The 22,291-nt window shown below is 40.5% G+C and overlaps 1 protein-coding gene across 1 annotated transcript in view; it reads left to right on the forward strand.

The window, feature by feature from the left end:
* Window positions 1-22,291, forward strand: part of LOC114654206 (probable polypeptide N-acetylgalactosaminyltransferase 8) — a 57,012-nt gene that overhangs the window by 22,340 nt on the left and 12,381 nt on the right. The window contains exons 5-10 of the mRNA XM_051929560.1: window positions 4,416-4,582; window positions 5,650-5,833; window positions 10,765-10,962; window positions 12,867-12,981; window positions 16,859-17,044; window positions 18,387-18,524. Coding sequence (XP_051785520.1) covers window positions 4,416-4,582; window positions 5,650-5,833; window positions 10,765-10,962; window positions 12,867-12,981; window positions 16,859-17,044; window positions 18,387-18,524 — 988 coding nt within the window. The remainder of the gene's footprint in view (window positions 1-4,415; window positions 4,583-5,649; window positions 5,834-10,764; window positions 10,963-12,866; window positions 12,982-16,858; window positions 17,045-18,386; window positions 18,525-22,291) is intronic.

A 22,291-nucleotide genomic window follows, 5' to 3' on the forward strand; every position in this document is an offset into this window, starting at 1 on the left:
ATTGATTTTTATCTATGAGGAATTTTATGTAGGTCATGTGAGAACATGGGCAACCATTAAGAAGGATTTTAGGGATGCTGAAAGGCAGTTAGAAAGGAATATAGCAGATAAGGTGAGAAATGACCCAAAGAGATTCTTTCAGTATTTTAGTAATAAAAGAACAGTCAAGGAGGAGGTGAAGGGCATCAGGAATAGTTAAGGGGAATTGAAAATACAGACAGTGAAATAGCAGAACCTCTAAACGCACATATTCTGAAGTCTTCACATGTGAGGAAGTGGATAACCTCCCAGAGGTAACAGGGACTACTAAGGAGGTACTGAGGGATTTAGAAATTGTTAGAGGGAGAGGAGCTACTCAGATTAAATAAACTGAAGTCAAACAAATCACCAGGGCCAGATAATACTTAAGTTCTTAAGGAGGCTAGCGAGTACAGATGTAAACCCTTGACACATATTTTTAGGAAGTCACTGGGCAGATTCCAAACACCTGGAAACTGGCAAATATTATCCCATTATATAAAAAAGGTGACCAGAAAGATCCAAACAATTATAGGCCAGTAAGCTTAAAGTCCATCACAAGAAAATGAATGGAAGGAATTATTGAGAATAAGATTGAGCAGCACATGGAAAGTCCAGAAGTTTTATTGAACAGTCAGGATGGGCTCAGAACGTCGTGCTTTACTAACATGCTGGAAATTCTATGAGGAGGTGACAAAAGGTTATGATCAGAGTGGAGCTTATGATATTATTTATCTGAACTGCCAGAGAGCGTTTGATAAGGTGCCACATGAGAAGTTTGGGCATCAAAAAGTGGGAGTTCAGGGTGTGATGGGTAGAAGGGTGCAGAATCTGCACAGGAAGCAGAGGGTGATGGTATGAGGAATCTTATCAGAATTGTGCGATGCTAAGTGTGCTGGCCAGAAGAGGGCAGTGCTAAGGCTATTGTTATTTTTAATATATATATATATATATATATATATATATTAAATATGATATATATGTATATATGTATATATATATATATATATATATATATATATATATATATATATATATATACACACACATATATATATATATATATATATATATATATATATATATATATATGATTTGGAAATAAATATAAATATCAAGCTGGTTAAGTTTGCAGTTGATACTAAGCTAGGTAGATTGGAAGATAATTAAGAATCCATTGGATCATCAGACATGGACTTGGACAGCAGACAGGCTTGGGCAGATTTGTGGCAGATGAAATTTAATGTCAGTAAATGTAAAGTATTACACATAAGAAGTAAAAAATGTTAGGTTTGAATACACAATGGGAGGTCTGAAAATCAAAAGAAGGATTTAGGAGGCGTAGTAGACTCTTCACTATCAACTGCCAGACAGTGTCCAGAAGCCATTATGAAGGCTAACATGATGTCAGGTTATAGCACCATAGTCTGTGGAGTACAAGTCCATGGAGGTTCTGCTCAACCTTTAGAACTCACTGGTGAGGCCTCAACTGGAGTCCTGTGTGCAGTTTTGGTCTCCAGGCTACAAAAAGGACATAGCAGCACTAGAAAAAGTCTAGAGAAGAGCGACTAGGCTGATTCCAGGGCTACAGGGGACGGGTTATGATGAAAGTGGATCGAGACTGTGAACACAGGGACAAAGCTGGAAACTTGTTATGGGTGAAGCTCACACAAAGATTAGGAGGTTCTTCTTTACACAGAACAAAAGACACCTGGAATAGGTGACCAAATAGTGTGGTGGACAGGAGGATTTCAGGGACTTTCATAACTTGACTTGATGTTATTGTAGAAGACTGGCCGAGCTTTGTTAGGCTGAATGGCCTGTTCTTGTCTAGATTGTTCAGATGTTCTAATGGCCTCAGAGTTTTGCAAGAATCATTTATTAAAAGGATGCCTTCCCTTGCCAGGGTCTGACTGGCAACAAAAATGCAACGCAACAAAAAGACAACTGAAATGTTAGCCATTAACTATTTAATCCATGCAACAATGAGGTGTTTTAAAATAAAATAAATTGCCCAGCCGTTGTATTTTTTGTGTTTCAGTACTTGATAGTGGACTCTTTGCTCCCATTACTCCCTCTCTGGACTGGGTCAGGGTAAGATGTTGAGTTGACTTCACTACATTTTAAAATACTGATTTTATTCTTGACTACAGACAATTTTACTATTGTAATATGATCTGTTGAGTCATTAAAAGTTGTAAAATATAACAAAAGAGAATATTAAGCTTTTTATGAGGTCATGCACAAAGGTAAATAATGAAGTTCAGCGAACAGTACTTTTATATGGTAGTTTTGTCTTTGTGTTACAGATATATGAGGACATAGAAGGGTGGTTGGAATAATTTAAGAAAGTTAAAGTTTATTACAATATGTTGATTGTGATTTAAAAAGGCAGAATTTGTATTAAGCCCCTGAATTCAAAGGTTAAGCCATGAACTTGAAGACAGGAACAGTTGCCCGTCTTTACGTATGTTTGTCTTGGAAATGACAAACTAAAAGTCCTGGATTTACGTAAACCCTCCATCCAGTTTAGATCAATGTTTATCCATCATAGTGCAGAACTATCCGGAGCTCATCCTGGCAGCATGCAGGATGCCAGTCCAAGTTTAAGTGAAGTGTTAACATTAAATGGAGATATCGATGCAAACACAAGGCAGAATGAACCAGTTCCACCAGAGAGTGGATCCTGGCAGTCACGGCACCCACTGGACTAGTCTGACTTCCCCTGCATACGCTTGTAGCGGGGCTACATAGTAATAGTGTTGTCAATGTTAGTACTAAGTGCGTTTTGTTTCCATCATCCCGTTTGCTGTTTAATGTGTGCATCGGTGAATGTCGTGCCCATAAATAAAAGGGGGGACGGATGATGGACGGAGACCACAGCCCCAAAATGGAAAGCACAATGTTTTTAATCAATCAATCAATTACATCTGGCACAGGACTATATAAACAATCAGGAGGGAACAGCGAGGGAGGAGAGGAGAGGAGAGGAGAGGAGAAAAGAGAAGAGGAGAGAAGGGAAGAGAGATGGAGATCACATTTCACCACGACGAATCAACTTAACTGCTGTTTACCACATTGCATGAGGCTTCAATTCCCTCATCACCAGAGACCCCGGGGTTGGATTACATTATCCACCACAAGCCGAGGATTCACAGTGAGGTTGCTCCATTTATTCCGGGAAATACAAACGCGTCTCTTATCTGTTGACCAGTCATCCGCATTCAGGACAGTTGTACACTCGGACTCAAGTTCACGATCATTCATTCCGTATTTCATTCATTGTTGTTATTTGTTGTTGTTTGTTATACTGTATGTTACAGGGGCAAGGGAGGGTTTGTTGTGTGTGTGTATATACATATATAGTGTTGTCACAGTATTGCTTTGGTGGAGGGATATAGATATATATATTTTTTCCTATGTGTGAAATGTGCAGTAATGTTTTGTTTTCCATTTAATATAATTAACCACCTATTTTTACATATCATCTGTTTTTGCATGCTTGTTTAAACCGTCGATTGTCGGGAAAATTTCATTTGTTAGAGGTACGGCTTGATATTTAGATTCATCTCAGTAATTCATCCAGGCCACGGGTCTAGGAAGTGTAGCTGCCGGCCGGGTAAGGGGTCGGCCGTTACAAGCTCATATTATGAATACAATTGTGAACGTTCACAACACATTCATTATACAGTCCATTGGTTTTGGAGTTCTGAGAACTGACAGACAGGAGGCTTTGTCTAATGTAAAGTGCTTTAAATTTGCTATTGAATTAACAATATTTGAGCCCTTTAAAACATATTGTAATGCTGCATGCTGTTAATGGTGCTAACTGATTGATAAAAAGAGTGTCTCATTATGGACACTCATCTCCCAACATGCATTTTTCACACCTAAATAAATATAAAAAAACAGCATGAATACACAGAAAAATACAATCCCACAATGATATGTAGGAGATGCTAGTTTATTGTTATGGACTTGTATAACGAGTACAAGTTATATGATTGTGTAACATTTGTAGTAGCAGTCATGGTACTTGTACTGTCATGTGTACAGAATTCAACATGGTCTCTAATATTCAAATGTCCAACCAGCATACAAGTCACCACACACTCCAGTACCATGATAAACAAGAATGTTTTAAAATATATAACTTTATTTTATTAGATGAAAGCAAATTCAAATAAACAATTTAACAAAATATTGTATTCTCTAATCTGAAAGTGCCAGTCTGTTGGCGTATTCAGCATTAAGACTCATGATGCGCCATCCATTGGAATGTACACACAGACACTTGTCCTTTTCTTAGGGTGGATAATACATTAATGAGGTGTAGACATACTGTATAATGTTGGATATCTGTGCTAATTTTGAACTTTTCATGTCTTTCTGTACAGTTGTGCAAACAAACAATATCCAGAGGACCTTCCAACCCTGAGTGTGGTTCTAATTTATCTGAATGAAGCCCTGTCCATCCTGAAGCGCGCCATCAGGAGTGTCATTGACAAGACCCCTCCTCACCTGTTGAAGGAGATCATTCTCGTTGATGACTGCAGCACAAATGGTTTGTATTGTGGTGTTGGGCCAAAAAGTCATTTTGCTTCACATGCACATAAGATTGGACTTATCTGTAACAAAGAAACCAGCTTTTCAGTTTCAGGCATCACAGGGAGTCCCAGCTTATTACGGTAGCACTGAAGAGAAGGCAATAGGCAGTCCTGGATGGGTCACCAACTCCTTATTGCACACTCACTTTCAATCATAGGGGGCAAGTTTCGAGTCTTTGCACTGCATGGCATACTTAATTATTTCATGTGTCTTTGTGGAACAAAAAAATAAACAGTGCCGTATAAAGCAAGCCAAGCCCATAAGAGTAATTGGCTCATAAAATTCTAAATAATATGTACTCCCTCTGTTGTTGTTTAGCAGACCTGTTGAAGCAAATCTTAAATGGGCACAGAATCATAATATATTTCTTTTTGACTGTGCAGCCAGCCTGTTAAACAAACAAGACCAAAGTCAAGGCCAGAGACCCGCCAATGTCGGAATCAAATGTCATAAGCCCAGAATAAAGGCCAAAAATAGAGGTTCCTTTGGGAGATGTTGACCTGAGTCAACTGTCCAATCTGTCACCATACTCTTCTTTCTATCTGCTCTTGAGAAAAGGATGGACAAACCATTGCATGAGCTTTAGTGTGTCCAATTATTTTATCAAAGTGCAAAAACCCGTCCTGATTCATTTTAAAAGCATGGGCTACATGCCAAACAAAATGCCCACATAAACAGTGACGGCTTCAGAAAACAGCATGGAAATTTTCTCAGATATTCCAGTGGTGGTTCCTCCCTTTCATCTGATGCTGCCAGGATAGTACTTGACTTCCCACAAGTTTTTAAAAGATAGCAGTAGTTTGATGGTGTTCTTGGTACTAAGGAATATCCTAAATATTGTAACACCTTCCTTTTTGACTTAACTTCCATGAAAGAAATAGAAATTGGCATGGACATTTCTGTATACTGTAACATTAAAATCTCAGAGACTTTCTTCGACAGAGACAAGGAAGTTGGCACAATTCTGAGCAAGCACAAATGAGGCATTGTCACTAGTCAGTAACACTTTGCTTCCATTAACAGATGATCTGAAAGACAAACTTGAAGACTACATCAGGCTGATAAACAAGCAGCGTCCCTGGCTGGTTAAGCAGGTGAAACATGCCAAACAGATGGGGCTGACCCAGGCACGGATATCTGGATGGAAAGCATCTACAGGAGATGTTGTTGCTATCTTGGATGCCCATATTGAAGTTCAAGTAGAATGGTAGAGTATCTGTAATAAGTTACTATGTTAAGGAAAGCTGCAAGTTGAAATGTGGTCTTCAACTCTGGAGTAATGAGACTTTACAATATTGTTGTTAGTTCCTAACCATCACACAGTTTGGCAGCTTTGTTTTTCATTGGGATATTTGACAGCATTTAGGAAGCAAGTCATTTGTCATGTCATTTTCTAACCTGCTTAATCCCAGACCAGGGTCATGAGTGGGGAGCCAGGGGCTGTCCCAGATAATAGGAACAAATCCTGGACAGGGCGTCAGTCCATCACAGAGTGAAGAAACACACACACACACACACACACACACAAAGACATCCACACACAGGTGACAATTTAGTGTCACCAATTCTCCTAATTTGTATGTCTTTGGGCAGTGGGAGGACACCCACTCAGATGTGGGGAGAACTTGGCACAGTCCACACAGAGAGAACCTGGGATGCAAACCCTGATGTCCTTACTACAAGACAGCAGCACTACCTCTGTGCCACCGTGCCACCCATTTAGGAAGCAAAATAATTTCTGAACAGAGCAACTCAATCAGATCAAAGACAACACTTAAAAAGTGCTTTCAATCTTTTTGAGTTAAGGGTCATATGAGAAATGGATTTTCTCTTAAATAAAAAGGATCTGTAGCCTGGTGATCCCACTGAAGTCACTGCCATAAGATTACAGCTCCTGGGCAGTTGATGATCAGTCAGCTCCCTTCTTCAGTGGACGAACACGTTGCTTTATAGATGGCCTCTCTTGTTTGTACACTTTGTTGCTCTTAAGCAAAGCTGGACTAAATGTGACCTCCATATCCTACACCATCATGGACGAGTTTGCCCAGCCTTTGTTACAGGCACACCCTGGGCAATAGAAGTCCTGCCATAAAGCAAAAGACAAGGCGAGGCAGAGAGATAGGACAGAAAGTAGAGAGCAAGTGCTCACTGGGGGTTATAAAGGAAGAAGCCTGCCATTGGTTTTCTGGAGTGGACATAAACAAGGGGGCTCCGCCCCCTGCTCGCTTTGCTCGCCTACCCCCGGCGTTTTGAACCCGTGCCCGCTGGGCACCCACGTGTGAGGATGACGCACGTTTAATACGGATCGTTCACCCGTGTCACTCTGGGGCACTCTGTTAATACGGAGCTCCGTCCGTACTATTATGCGGTGCATTGTGGACTACTGCGGACCCCGTAGTGTTTCCCGTTTCAGTTTGTATCTCGGTCAGTCGAGCTTTGGTTTTTGAAGCTTTTGAATTCCGGTCTTCTTTATCTGTAACCTGCTGTCCATGTGTTTGGTCCCCTCGTTTAACCTGTTTATGACGTTTTACTTTGCTTTCTACTCTGTCTTTCATTTCTGATCTCGCTTTATTCTGCTTTTGTTTTAATGACACCTGGTTCGTGGTGAATATATTTTCCCTTTTTCGAGTAATAATTGTCATTTGTTTGCGATACTGTGATGTTTATCGTACTGTTAATAATGCATCACTGTAATGTGATTCACCTATGCTGTATAGTTTGGACGTGTGAGGATGACGTATGTTTAATACGGAGCGTTCGCCCGTGTCACTCTGGGTCTCCCCACTGTTACTACGAAGCTCTTTCCGAACTATTATGCGGTGCATTGTGGAGTACTGCGGACTCTGTAGTGTTTCCCGTTTCACTTCGTATCTCGTTTAGTCGAGCTCTTTCTTTTTGGAGCAGTGCCTGCCTGGTCTGCGGCATTTCAGACGCATGTTGTAGGCGCCTGCGTTCATTAATTTTATCCAGGCAGGCGCGTGTTTGTATCTCGGTCACTCGAGCTGTGTCGTGTTGAATCCATGCTGCTTTGCCTACGCAGTTTGAGACGCGCGTTGTAGGCGTCCACGTTCATTAGATCTGTCCACGCGGGCTCGGTGTCGAAGCTGTGTTAGTTGTTGAGCTGTTAGGTTTTGGAGCCGAGACAGTTTTGCTTTCGCGGTTTCAGACGCGTGTCTGTACCATCTCGGGTTTGATGTATGAACCTTTGTGGACTCTGTAGTGTGTCCCGTTTCACTCTGAGGCGGGGCGTTGACTCCTCTTGTTTTACTATGTCTGCTCCTGCACCTTCACCATGCATTAGTGCCACTCACAATATGGCGGTGACGCCTGCGCCTTCCGTATTATGTCGGTTTTTACCATGCTGTGTAGGCGCCTTTGCCTTTTGTACTTTACCGCGCCTTCCGACGTACGACGTAGGAGCCTGCACCTTCTGGGTCCGCCTCCGCTGTGTGGTGTGGACGTTTAACTGTCGTTGTTTCTGCCTTTATATTCTGCATCTCGGTGTGCATGTGTTTCGTGCCTAGGTTTTTTTTGAAGCTGTTGTATTCCAGTTTTCATCATCTGTAACCCGCCCTCCATGTGTTCGTCCCCGTTCTTTAATCCCTTTATAAAGTTTTACTTTGTTTCCTACTCTGTGTTTTATTTCTGACCTCGCTTTATCCTGCTTGCGGCATGTCAGACGGTTCGTAGTCTCTCTCGTTTTACTCTGGGGAGGGGGGCTTTGTTCTGTAACCTGCTCTCCATGCGTTTGTCCCTGTTCTTTAACCTCTTTATGACGTTTCACTTTGTTTCCTACTCTGATAGTAATATGGATGTCACCTTTTGGTACACAGTGTCTTCCATTAAGGTTGAGCCAGTTGAGGTTTGGCTCTTTGTTCAGTGACTGAGTGTAGCAGGCAGTTGCATACAGAGACATCTCTGGATGTCATTTGCCTGTGCTTGATCTCTCTTATGAGAAGAGGCTCAGAACCTCCAAAGAGGTGCCCTGAGAGGAGAACCTACACTAATTTTCAAAAGAAGGCCTCTTTAAGAAAAGACATGCGTGCCAAAGCAAAGTAAAATGAGCAATCCCAGCCCTAAATCAAACAAATTTAGCCAAAAAGATAAAACACTGACAGTTGTGCACTGTAGCCATTTGCAGAATCTTGTAAATGTCAAAAAAAAACAAAGGTGGTTTTATGATTTCTCTGCCTTTGGACTAAGGATGTAGAAAGTCCATACTAACAAGATCTGCTTAATGAAGAATAGAAAGAATGATAAAGCACAACAGTCAATGGCTGTGATAAACATGAAAATGGATACATGCCAAATGCACAATGGAAGCGTTTTAGATTTTTTTATCAATTAGTCGCTTCACACAGATCTGAACAAAATAAATCAGAACATACCAAACTCGAGTACAAACATATGAGGTTATTACTTACATTTGCTTTTGAAGTGGAACCTGCACTAGGATAAGTGACTCGCTATAAGTCATCAGTCAGATAATCAACGATGAGGGCTAATTCAGCAGTCCCGTGGTGCTGAGACCATCTCCTTGGCCACAAACCTCCAAGTGCTGCGTACATCCCAAGTGCCCTGTGAATTTAAACACACGATCAAAACCACAACATACATCAGCTGCGCCTTTTATCTTTTAAGTTAACTGGATCGTAGGGTTCGTCAATTGTCATTCAGGTGGGACCGTAGAAAACATTTAGCTGCTTATGAAGAAAATTGGTTAGAGTTCCAATTAGCAAATATGGCAAAGACAACAGAATAAAGAGTAAGACAGCCAGTGCCCTTACCTGGCCAGGATGCCTATTTTATGGAGGGACATAAGGGTCTCTTCTGGAGCACTAGATGGCAGTCCCCCTAGGTTGCAGTGGTGCCTCGGACTCCCACAGGGCATCATGGGAGTTGGAGTTCGGCACAGCCCTGTTGGGTTCTGTCACAACCTGGGGGCCTGCCATTTAACTCTCCCAGGGGCATGATGCCCTGTGCATGTTCCCTCCCACTGTACTTCCATAAAATAGGTGTCCAAAGGTGAGTGCAAGGTCAAACATGAATACATGTGTACACAACTGTTAACAAAAAAAGTCGAGGTGGTCCAGGGGAGAACTGCCTGGTGTAAACAGGCAATCAGCCAAACAACTTGCTATATCAGCTAATTAAGAAATGGAGTGATATTCAGTGTAGCGGCCATTTTGGTCATCTGTGCTATTGTTGGTTTTCACTCTTTATTTCTTTCAAATATCCCTGCTGTGGATGTTAAAACAAAGGCCTTTCCTACCTCCATGAAGCCAGCCAGAGAGTATTCAGAGCACCAAGTGTACAAGCACTCTCACAAAGCCAACTTCACCAACAGGGTACAGATAGCTCCAGGGTTTAAACTGACTCTGCTCCAGTTCCCTCACTAGTATGCCTACCTGGCTTAGCATCTTCTTCACACTCGCCTTATCATTGAGCTCAGCCCTGTACTGTTTCCCCAGGCTTTTCATTGACCTTCTTTTGACAGTAGAAGATTGTGTCTTCTCAACCTGGAATCAAAACTGGTCCTTGACAGAAGCCTTCTTCAGGACTAAGCTTCTAGATTTTAATGGTCTAGTCTCCATCAGAGCTACCTGCCCTCTGGGACTGTCCTTGATATGATTGCTAAATTATCCATGAATACTGCAATTGTCAAAACTGCAGCCCATCTTAGCTCCTCCGTGGTAGGCAGAGTAACAATGCCAGCACACAGCTGAAATAACTCTGGACAAGTTGCTGAACTTTTCTTGTAACATGTTAGGCTCACAGCGTGGCTTCTACCAGCTTGTCAACTATTGTTCCATCAGAGCTGGCTAGGTCAAGCCATTGCACTGCTAGATCCCCTTGCATAAGTTCATTGGAAGGTTTTTAGAACCCATTTAATCTACCCAGACAGACTGCTGTTGGTGGCTGGAGCTGATCCTGAGCTTTTCAGCAGAAGGAACAGAAAGGCAATCAACAGTTACTATAGTTTATTAAATATAATTCAGTAATTTATATCACATTTTGAGTGTTTTTGGTCACATTCATATTTACATCCTACAGAGTGTCCTCTCATTTTCAGGACAAAGAACCGATATGCATTTTGCTGCTTGTTAAATGTTTGCCATGTCTGTCATGTCTGTACAGGGCTCAGCCAGTTCTTGCCCGGATTAAAGAAGATCGCACCGTGATTGTGTCACCAGTCTTTGACAGGGTGAACTTCGACACCCTAAACGTGGTCCATTATGCTACTGCAGCTCATGCTTTTGACTGGGCATTGTGGTGCCTTTATGAGTCGTTTTCACCCGATTGGTACAAACTAAATGATGACTCCATTCCAGGAAAGTAAGTTCTGCTCTTCCTTTCTGCCAACTAAAGCTGCATGACGTGTTTTGTGTGATGATACTGCTTACAACAATGGACTCTGCAGTGTTAATTTAGCTTCACTGTGTGACTTAAAGCAAATCATTTTGACCTGCCTAAAGTCTGACTTACATTTATGACACAGCGTGTAGACTACCTACACGTGCATCTGTTGGAGTTTAAATGTCATTTAAAGTGCTTTGGTCATCTTGAAAAGGTCACATTAACGTTTTAGATTAAGTAAGGATTAAGTAACAATTCATGACCATATTCCAGTAAATTGAGTTTTATCAAGGTGTATAAACATCTTCTAAAATAACATTTGGGCCTCAAAGTGATGTTACCCATCCATTTTTCACGAGGACCCTGTGACTATTCTGGAAGTAGTGGATGCAAGGCAGGGATCATCAGCCTTGTCCCCTCGTGGCGACCCACTGACAGGCCATCATCTCCTGGAGCTGAAAGGCAGCCGTGATAAGCGCAGCACCAGCTGTCATCCTAATAGCTTCTGATTTCAGGACTTCATCCATTAATCTGCTTTTGATTGCACAGATGTGCTTATTGACTAAATCAGGGATCGCCATCTCCAGTCCTGGAGGACCACCGTGGCTGCAGGTTTACATTCAGAGCCTTAGTGCCCTGCTTGTGCTGCTAATTAACTTTCAATTTTAAGTGAATTGCTTTTTAAAGATTTGTTCCCCTGAATTTCTTTCTTGTTCCTCTAAATTGCTTCATTTCTTTCCTTCAGTGGCACCCAAACAGAAATGAAATGTGAAGTGAGTGAGCCAACAGGAGACCAACTATGTCAGGGCCTCCAACTCCAACCAGCTACTTAATGAGCTGCTGGTTCTTGTTGTTAATTAAACCCTAATTCTTTAATTCCGTGACTTGTTGCTGCTCTCATGGTATATTAACAGACATTTCCGAAATTGTTGATTTTCTCTTCCTAAGAGCAACTGTTAAAATGTTTTGGGGACCTGAGTAGACTGACATTCCTGAGACCCTCACCTTTACTGGGTGATGGTCACAGTTTGCTGGTCATGTTTTGGCTCATTTCGTATCTCATTATAGTTTGGCTGCTAATTAATGAAAAAGAAACAATTATGGGGTCTGAGTCTTTAGGGGCAAGTCAATTAAAATGAATTTAAAAGAAGTTAATTAGCAGCAAAAGCAGGTCACTCATTAAGAAAAGGGGTTGAATGAAAACCTGCAGCCACGGTGGTCCTCCAGGACTGGAGTTGGCGACCCCTGGCCTAAAGTGAATGTTTTTTTCTTGACTTTGGATTGGATAATAAATGAAGTACAAGGAATCAAATACACAAAATAAGCCATTCTATTTGAAAACAAAATGGTTTTCATAGCACACAAATAATTAATGAATAATTAAAGTTTAAGTAGTTTGCCAAAACAGCAATTAACATTTCTGGAAAGAACTAATAGATAAAGAAACTTATTAAACAATAGAAAATTGCTAAATAAGGAAGGCCTGGTTTGTATTAGTGATTGATTGGCTTGGCAGCATAGTGGCACAGCTACTGCAGCAGCACCATCACAGCTCCAGGATGCCCGGGTGTGAAGTCCACTCTGGGTGGGCAGCTGTTCACTTTCCACCCATGTCTGCCTGCAGCGTCTTCTAAAGAAATGCTTGTTAGCTCAGTGGGCAGCACTAAAGTGACCCTCTGTGGCTGTGACTACCATTCAGGTCCATGAAGGTCTGGTGATCCCATCACGAATGCTGCCAGGAGAGTCTTCAGCTCTCTGGGACCCTGTGCTGGGAAAAACTGGTCCAGAAAATGGAATGGTGGACAGATGAATGAAAAATTCTGCATGTCTTCTGGCATCATTTAAAAAATGTTTTATGTGCTGTAATATTCTATTGTCTGCAGGTCTCCTTCTATTATGGGCATTCTCTTTGCAGACAGATTATTTTTTGGAGAAATTGGTGCCCTGGATGATGGAATGAAAATCTATGGTGGAGAAAATGTGGAGCTGGGAATTCGAGTAAGTCAAGCCACATTCACTTTACAGAGTGATATTTTCTGCTAAATGCTTTGAGATCCCCATTGCTGTTTTTTTAATAATTTGTCTTTTTGCAACAGTGCTTTTTGAAAAACCCCTGAATATCCAAGTAAAGCATCAAAATCTTTAACAATCTTAGTGGACCCCCATTGCAGAGAGGTACAACAGTAGTTCCTGTTCTGTGTGGCACCCACTATCTGTGGGAATGAGAGGGGCAATGGGGGCGAGTGGGAGGCCATACTTATCAGAAATATAAGATTCACCCAGCATGCAAGAGGGCAGACGAGGGCATTCGTCTAAGGTGGGAATCCAAGTAAGAATTACACTTGACAGTAAATGTGATCTTAAACTTGAGTTTCAGTGTCAAATTGGCTTTTTCAAAAGATGCTGAAAGATAACTTTACCATTTTTACTGTACATGATTTGAACTCTTACAAATATCTTTAAACAACTGCATGTACATTTAATAATATACTTAAATAAAATAAAGACATCTTTAAATATGGCTACTGTGATGGAGTGTCTACATTTGAGTGCCGCTAACTGTAAGAAATACGAATGCACACATCGAATATTTGAATGGCTGGCTGAGTTCTGCCACAACAAAATATTGTGCTTCACCATGCAAGCCGTTTGGGTTTTCTTAGCAACAAGTAAGTAAATGCCATAGACGGGTCTTCACCATTACTCAGAACATGTGAGTGTGTCGCCCGGATAATGCAAAGTGAATGCTATGGACTTGCGCTTCCTTAAATATTATATATGACTGTTAGAGCACATGATTGCATTTACAATGTCAAGTCTCCTAGGAAAGTTAAGGATACCTTAGAGTGGCCATTAAAGCACAAGGACTTAATATAAAGGGTTTATTTGAATAAAATATGTGATAAATACAGTGGCATGCATCGTGTGGAGGGTTCCCTAGTAGATCTTGGTGGTAAGCACTCGTGAGTGCCGGACTGTGTAGATTTAATAGTTGATATCTTGTATATTTTTGAGTTCAGTTTGTATTTAACATTTTTAGCGTTTATCACCTGGATTGTGCCTGCTTAGTTTTGAAAATGTTATCAACTAATTCTTTGTGGTCAACTGACACCCCCCGTTTTCAAAAAAGCTGGGTTGCAGTTTGTTATCTCTTAGAAGGTAGTTGTTAATGCTAGCTAATTATCATGTCATAAGAAGTTGAGACTTCATTGTACGTATTTGATATCTACATTAATACATGACAGTCTTTTTATCCCACAACTCCATATTTACACTTTTATGCTTGAAGAAAGGGATCAACAAATGCACTTCTGGATATCTTTGATATTCACCCTATTCTTCACAAAAAAAGATACCTTTAAAGAATACAGCCTGCTTTATTGATAGATATCCTTAAACAAAATCTAGATGTTATCACAATAATTACAGACACATTTAACTTGTTGAGCCTTCTGAGCCGATGCCACTGTGTAGGTATGTAGGCTCAAAGCATCGCACATATGCTGTATTTCAGAAAAAAGATAAAGAAATCGCTTAGGCAGCAACCCTCGTGGGGCTCAATAATTAAAGTGAGAAATAAAAGCGCAAGTCTGCACCCTGCTGATGGTGCCACTCACTCAGCCTGGGGGTCTTTCCAGCATGAGGTATTAAACACTTCAGGGCTCCTAAATGACTGTTTTAACGTACATGAAACTGTACTTTTTTGGTGGGAGAAGCTCCTCGTTTGATTTCTCTGGGCACATTTTACTTCCCACTGTTTGAAGCAACATATAAACTACTATTGGGCTCCGCGCCCTGCTTGCTTCACTCGCCAACCCCTGTGTTTAGTTTACCGGATATACAATACAATTTATTTTTTGTAGAGCACAAAATCACACAAGAAGTGCCGCAATGGGCTTTAACAGGCCCTGCCTCTTGGCAGCCCCCCAGCCTTGACCCTCTAAGAAGACCAGAAAAAACTCCCAAAAAAAACTCTTGTAGGGAAAAAAATGGAAGAAACCTGGGAAAGGCAGTTCAAAGAGAGACCCCTTTCCAGGTAGGTTGTGCGTGCAGTGGGTGTCAAAAAGAAGGGGGTCAATACAATACAATACATAGAATAAATCCTCAATACAGTATAAAAATAAAAATTCTAGAAGTACGGAGTAGAATTTCACATTAGATGATATCACATAAGAAGATTTGGATTTGTTTTAAGTCCTGGAGACCTCATTCATCAAGCTGCCTCCCCCATTTTGCCATTCCACATCTGAAATAGCACTAATCCGATGAAAGGACCCCTCATTCCCACGTCCCCATTCATCAGAGATGATTTTACCTTAGGCAGGCAATCTACAATTTAAAGAGATTGTTATTTTCTTGTGAATTGTTACATATGCATTATTTTCACTTTTACTTTAAAAACTTTTGTAAAAACAATACTTGTCCTTTATTTCCTGCCCCGTGCGTGGTTACATCTCTTTCTTCCCAGACGTATAATACTGCTCGTGTTGTGAAGGGTGTTGCAGCTGAACATACGCTAAGGATACGCCTTTGGATCATCTGCTGTCTTTTTGCTGCTTGCTAGCTGCCTCTTCTGCCTGTCGCATGTCGTTGTTTTACGAGCTCCGAGCACACGATGCTTGCCTGCCAAAAGCAATCCAACAACTGCTAGCTTAGAGGTCTGTGGACTTGTTTTAAATGATGGCTCACTGCCTGGTCTCGCGTGACGTTGTAAAAGCAATACCTGTCTTTTATTTCTGGCACCGGGCGTGGTTGAATTCTTTCTTGCAGGATGTATAATGCTGCTCACGTTCGGATGGGGTAGCTGCTGTTGCGCTGCCCTTCGATCTTTTTAAAGCCTGTACAGCCGCTGTCCTTTTTGCTACGGCCCTGGGACAATCTCTTGGCACCAAGTCTCATGTTTACGGTCCCCGTGAGATGCACCGAGGCAAGTCTCCTTGGTCTCGCGGGTCTTTAAAATGTCTTTCGAGATTATCATGTATCGTAGCCTTGCATTTGCTTTCCATTCCAGGATTTTCTTTTATATATAGAGAGATAGAGAGATAACACTTATACTGTAGAGAAGAAAACTGCCTATAGAGGATCTAAATACTTCTCTTATTTTACCTGAATGGCACCTTATATAAAAATGGATTAGACGCTTGGATATATTCTTAATTTATCTTTAAAAAAACAAACAAGTGATTTAAAAATATATGTAAGTATATCTTTAAATGCACAGAGAGTGATTTTGGGATATGTTTGTATCCTGTAAAGAGAGCTGTAATTTATGATAAATATCTGTAGGCAGTTACACTTTCATTTTGGTGTACATTATAAACTAATAATTAGCAGTCTATGAACATTTTATTTAATATGTAATTAAAAATAATAAATTATCAATAAAATAGTAGGACTCTTGTTACAGTAATTTTTCACTGTTTTATACAATTGTCTTTGTGCTTTGAAATCCTTTTAACTCATCCTAATACAATTGGCTTGTCACATAAGGGTGTTGCATTTCTTGTGTTCACTATTTTTGCATTAATATCATGAATCTAATCTTCCACTTAGTCTTTAATGTGAAATTTCTGAATTATTTATTTTAAAGCAAACAGTACAAAATAAGCAAAAATGCTTGCAACAGGAAATTCAGCCTGCTGCCCTATTGCAACAGCTGACAAAAAGCAAAAAGGTTTTGTTTATTTAGCCTTACAGTAAATTTTCCGACTTGATGACTCGCTCGCTCACTTGCATGTTATTCTGAAATCTAAAGTGAAAATGTCGGCACCATGGCAAAGATTAAATAAGTCGTTGAATAAAGCAGAAAATTGAAATACGCACACAAACCTGATCATTGTGTTTTTTGTTCTTCCCGTTTGCTGTGCTGATGCAGGTCTGGCTGTGTGGGGGCAGCGTGGAGGTGGTCCCCTGTACCCGCATTGCCCACATCGAGAGGGAGCATAAGCCGTATCTCCCAGACCTGAGCATCACAATGAAGAGAAATGCCCTAAGGGTGGCCGAGGTCTGGATGGATGAATATAAAAGAAATGTACTCGTTGCCTGGAATCTCCCAATTAAGGTAAGACATTTTAGAGGTAATGTTTCCTTTGAGAAGGAGTTGTGTATTTTTAAATATTTGTACTCTTTACAAAAATGAAATAGCTATAGTTGCCAAGTAATTTAATACTATGGTAAATAACCCCAAAATATGTTTCTTGACAAAATGTTTGAGAGATGGACTAAAGCACCCAACAAAAATCAATCACTTGTATCCATCATATAAGCACTCGTCCATTTTGAAAGATGAGACCAGATGTGCTTTACAGTCGTCGCCATATCTGAGAAAGGCTCTGACACTGCTGGCTCATCCAAACCCACTCATGATGTCGTCTCTCTGAGCGTGTGGATCAAATTATTATTACCTAAGATGTGTTCCCTTTTCCAATAGACAATAAAAGTGGGATTCAATAAGTGAAGAAAATGGTTCAATATCCTGATATTTGTATTATTGAATTCTCTGTTACTAGGACTTACTTTTTGATTACTTTATGTTTTGTTTGATATATTTATCCATCCATCCATTTTCCAACCCGCTGAATCCGAACACAGGGTCACGGGGGTCTGCTGGAGCCAATCCCAGCCAACACAGGGCACAAGGCAGGGAACCAATCCTGGGCAGGGTGCCAACCCACTGCAGTTGATATATTTATCCAAGATTATTTACAACATTAGAATTCATTGCAAAAATCTTTCAAAGTATCTACAATTAAAGCACAAACAAACTGGACGAATTACTGAAGAGACTCCGGTCTTCTGAAATTCTAATGACATGAGGTTGTTTGTCCACTCTAAGCTGACTGCATTCTAAAATTGTGGACAGCCTCCTTGTCACTGGCTGCTCCCGTAGTACCATGGGAAACGGCACCTGATGTCACTGGACTGTGTCCAGTCTGGGAAGAGGATGCAGTGCAGACATGAGCCACATCTGCATCCAAGGGGAGTTAAAAATAATAGGCTTTTAAAAAGTCATTTCTAAACCAGATGTTTTTCAATTCAAAAGAACCTTTAGCTCTCAACGAGTTATAATGGAATACAAACATATATGTTGGTTCTTGGTGGCACTGTGGTTACGCTGAGGTTATCTGTGATTCTAAAATTACCAGCTGTGGATGAAATGCAATGGTCTGGCGCCCCATCCAGGGATGATTCTTGTCTATTATGTGCTGCTTCTAGAACAGGCACTGATTTCTCTTTGACCCCAAGTGAAAAATAATTTAATGTTGGTTCAGGATCTAAAAATTCCTAAATTCATACAAAGTTCTGACTTTATTTTAAAGAGATACTGATAGAGACAACACCTTAGCCGGAAATACAATATTTTCCTTTTTTTCTAAAACATCATTTAATCTGAATTTGTTTAGGATCACGGTCTTGACATTGGTGACATTTCAGAAAGAAAGAAGCTCAGAGAAAAGCTGCAGTGCAAGCCTTTCAAATGGTATCTGGATAATGTGTACCCTCAGCTTGATCTGTGGGAAGATCTTCTCGCATATGGAGTTGTAAGTCATTTTCAGTTCTGAAACAGCAGTTCAAATGCAAAGATGAGTATTTGCTATTGTGCAGTGAAGTCGTTTTTATTGCAATGAGTTCAAAGTACCAAAATGTTAAATGCTTTAAATTTTGTTGTATTCTCAATGCTATGACAATAAAAGATCTTCGATTTAATTGAATTCAATTCAAAATGACAAGTCAAGAGTTAAGTCCTTTCACTTTCCTTTGCTGATTAATTGCTAAATACAGAAATATGACTTAATTTTATTTTAGCAATAATAATAAAGGGAGAAAACATGTTTGTATGTATTTATTTAATTAAACATAAATTATATTACATTACTTAATCTCTATTTACAAAAGATCTGTGTTCTACCTTGTACACAGTAATATGAATTATTAATGGGGGCATGGCAGTATATAAATAAAAGTATTATTATTAGTAGTAGTAGTAGTAAAAGGGGAACGTCAAGATTTTGGTGATTCTGGTGATATCATTGGGCTCGAGGATGAACTCAAAAACACAAGAATCCATGGTGCATGCGTTAGGGGTGTGCGTGAGTCAGTCCACACCATTGCATTGAGTTTTGTGTTTCTGAGGTTCTCCCCAGCACAATGCTAGATAGATAGATTGTCCCAAGAGGAGAATCCCAAGAGAGCCTGTTTATGTACAGTATGTTGCCACGAAATGTGCCACTTATTAACATAAAGTATATTAAATGAGGAACAGAGGTAAATGAAACTCTGAAATGAAGCAGAGAAAGCAGAAAATAGTCAGGCTCTGGCAGTCAACTTTAAAGCTCAAATGGGACAAAACTAAAACTTGATTTATATTTTATACTTCAGACAAGTTGTAAATGTAGTCATATTGACTCTCCACTGACATAAAATGTATCACAGGCTAACTCTATGGGCAACACTCCCTTGACAATAGCAAACCGGAAAGACACAATCTAATGACAAGTTGGTGCTCATTGTCATATATTTTATGACTGGCATTTTCTATAACTTCTAGTGCCTCTACATATAATGGTTTTCCCATCACACGACCTGATCTTAGTGACATAATGGGTTAGCACCTCATGCTGCTTCCTCCCAGTACCAGGCACCTGGTTCAGATTTCCATCCAGGTCATCGTCATTGTCACAACTGCACGCTCTCTTTGTCTTTTTTTGTCACTTTTGTCTCTGGATACACTGTTTTCTTCCCACATTAAATGTCAGTGTTTCAATCCATACAAGTCTATCTATATTCAACATCCCAACATCTAAACCTCTTTGAATTGCCATTGCATTGACGCCATGAGGGACGGGGTCTGGGTCATTAATGCACTCGCCTTGACCTGTCTGAGGTGGCAGAGTCCGTGTTTCTGCACTGTGTTGTGTGGTACGGCACAAGATGTCACAATGTGGCAAACCTTTGTGGGTCTGTACAGTAGCATGCCTCCTGATAAGTTCAACCACCACCATCTACCTTTTAATGAACCAATCATCTGTTCTATCACCAACCATGTCTGGGAGAGCCTGTCATTGTATCTTCTCTCTTGTGGTGTTTGTGGGTTGGTGTGTGGTGTGAGGAGCCAGGCTTTGAGGGGGGTATCCACTATCACCTGAAAGAGACTATCGAAGTTGTGCTGTGTGTTGTACAACATAATTAGCAATGGCAGCATTGGCTCTTTTGAAACATATCACCAATGGCAGGCTACGGAAAGAGCAAGTTGTTGGCGATCATGGTGGCTTTTTAGCCCATGATGATGACCGCCTTATAAGCCGGTTTAGACTTTCCAGAGCTTTCCCTTTGGAGTTGTAAGCTGAGTTGGAGCCTGTAATACAGAGGTCATCTTTTAGAAATCAGCTGACCCCTGTTGCTTTACAGTTTTTACCAACTGTAGGCATATTTGGTGACAGGTACGTTTTAGGGTGAACTGGCTGATTGGTCAGGAACCTTGTGGTTATCTCTGACCCATTCCATGCCACATGTATGCGATGCTATAATGAAGATGCTGCCCAAATACATACAGACTCCTTGTGTAGGGTGAGCAGACTGAGATTAAAAGGCAACTTGCACTAATTGCTGATCTTCCTAATGTAGTCGCTGAAGATGACTGCACACTTGATACAATAAAGGCGCCATCACAGAATGAATTTGTCTTTTTGCAAACAGAAGGCACTTTCATTCAAATATAATTCAACTAATATGTGATGCTCAGCTGTATCTGACTTATGTTGTTGTGAGGTGGACTGGTTGAACCCACAATTCCTTCATTCTATTAAATAACGGTGTGGAGGCAGCCTTCAGGGTCATGCTGTGTGTGAAAACTGGCTTCTTGGTAAGGCTACTATTGTGAGTTATGTCTTAGAAGATACAGCACACCCTTTTATAGACACAATCGACAGGCTACTCACTGAGCGTAGGCATTATTCATTATTACCAACGCTGAAGACCGCCATACTGAGAGAACATGTCCAGCAACTGTGATAAAATCAGTTCAAGACACGTCATTGAAACGAGATCTTCTGTTCACTTTATTGTCTTACTGTCTGCAGTCACCACAACACCAGCACCAAAAAGGTCTGAGGGAGACTTATGGACAGTCGACGTTTGCTCTTATCTTAAGCCAATTTTCACACCAAGTTTGTGTTTTATAAATCTCACTTTTTGCCTAAGGAATGGCTAATGCACATTTCTAAGCGTAATCACATTTTATACATGAGGCCCTTGGCATTCAAGTGAACTCAAAAGATGTGCAAAAGGCTGAATCTGTTGAAGCCAAGTGTGAATTGCTACTACAATCACAGTATGAGTGATTTATGCCAATGTGGGTCGTTGTAGTTGAGCTGATATTCTATTATCTGTGGGGCCCGGTCTTGCTCAAGCTCAGGATTAATCAATGTGATGATGGTTATTAAGAATTAAAGATGAGATAATGGACATAAAAACATGAAATGTAGTACACTACCATACAGTTCATCTGCCATGAAATTCACAGACCCTGGCAAATTGCAGAAACACTCAGAATGCCATATGCTGCAGATTCATTCATTTCATTCAAATACACTTGTCTTGTTCAGCAGATGCTTGTTTCTTTGAGATAAATCATCACACATAATTCATGTTTAAGCAGGTTAGAAAAGTCCACTTATAAAACCTAAGTGCTGCCAGGTGCTGATTAAATAGTTTTATTCTGCTTCTTGCATATCACACTTGCAGGATGCCTTTACGTTTCAGAAATGCCAGCGGTGTTCACTTGGCATGAAGTTTGACAGCTGCCCGTCCACGATCCAGTGAGCTCCTTCTCAGGTAATGTGGGTGGTTTTCAAATCTTTACATCATCGCCTTGCTGTTGAGAAGATTCTAGGACGTCCTGTTGAGACCCTGAAGGAGACTGAAAGCCATTTCTGTAAATCATATGACATTGAAAGCCTGAGCAAGCACTTCAAAAAACCTTAAGAAAATACGAATGTAAGATAATAACTCAGTAATGGTTTCACTTTTTAAATGTTCAGATTTCAGAGGCGTATATTAAAAACGTTTAATCCCACCAACCATTTCTAGGAGTGCCATTATCTGATTCTGGCATTTTAAAAAGGCACCACTGCAGTGAGACCTGACGTGTGTCAGATGCGGGATTAGGAAACTGAGGAGGATGTCATTTGTTGAAATAAAAGTGAAATGAGAACGCCGATTTGAGCCCCTGTGAATGATGAAATGATCACCGTATACTATTTGAACTCTTAACTTGTAGCTGTATCCTTGTCACAGAACATGATTTTAT

The sequence above is a fragment of the Erpetoichthys calabaricus genome, chromosome 7 (genome assembly GCF_900747795.2).
Source record: "Erpetoichthys calabaricus chromosome 7, fErpCal1.3, whole genome shotgun sequence".
Lineage (NCBI taxonomy): Eukaryota > Metazoa > Chordata > Cladistia > Polypteriformes > Polypteridae > Erpetoichthys > Erpetoichthys calabaricus.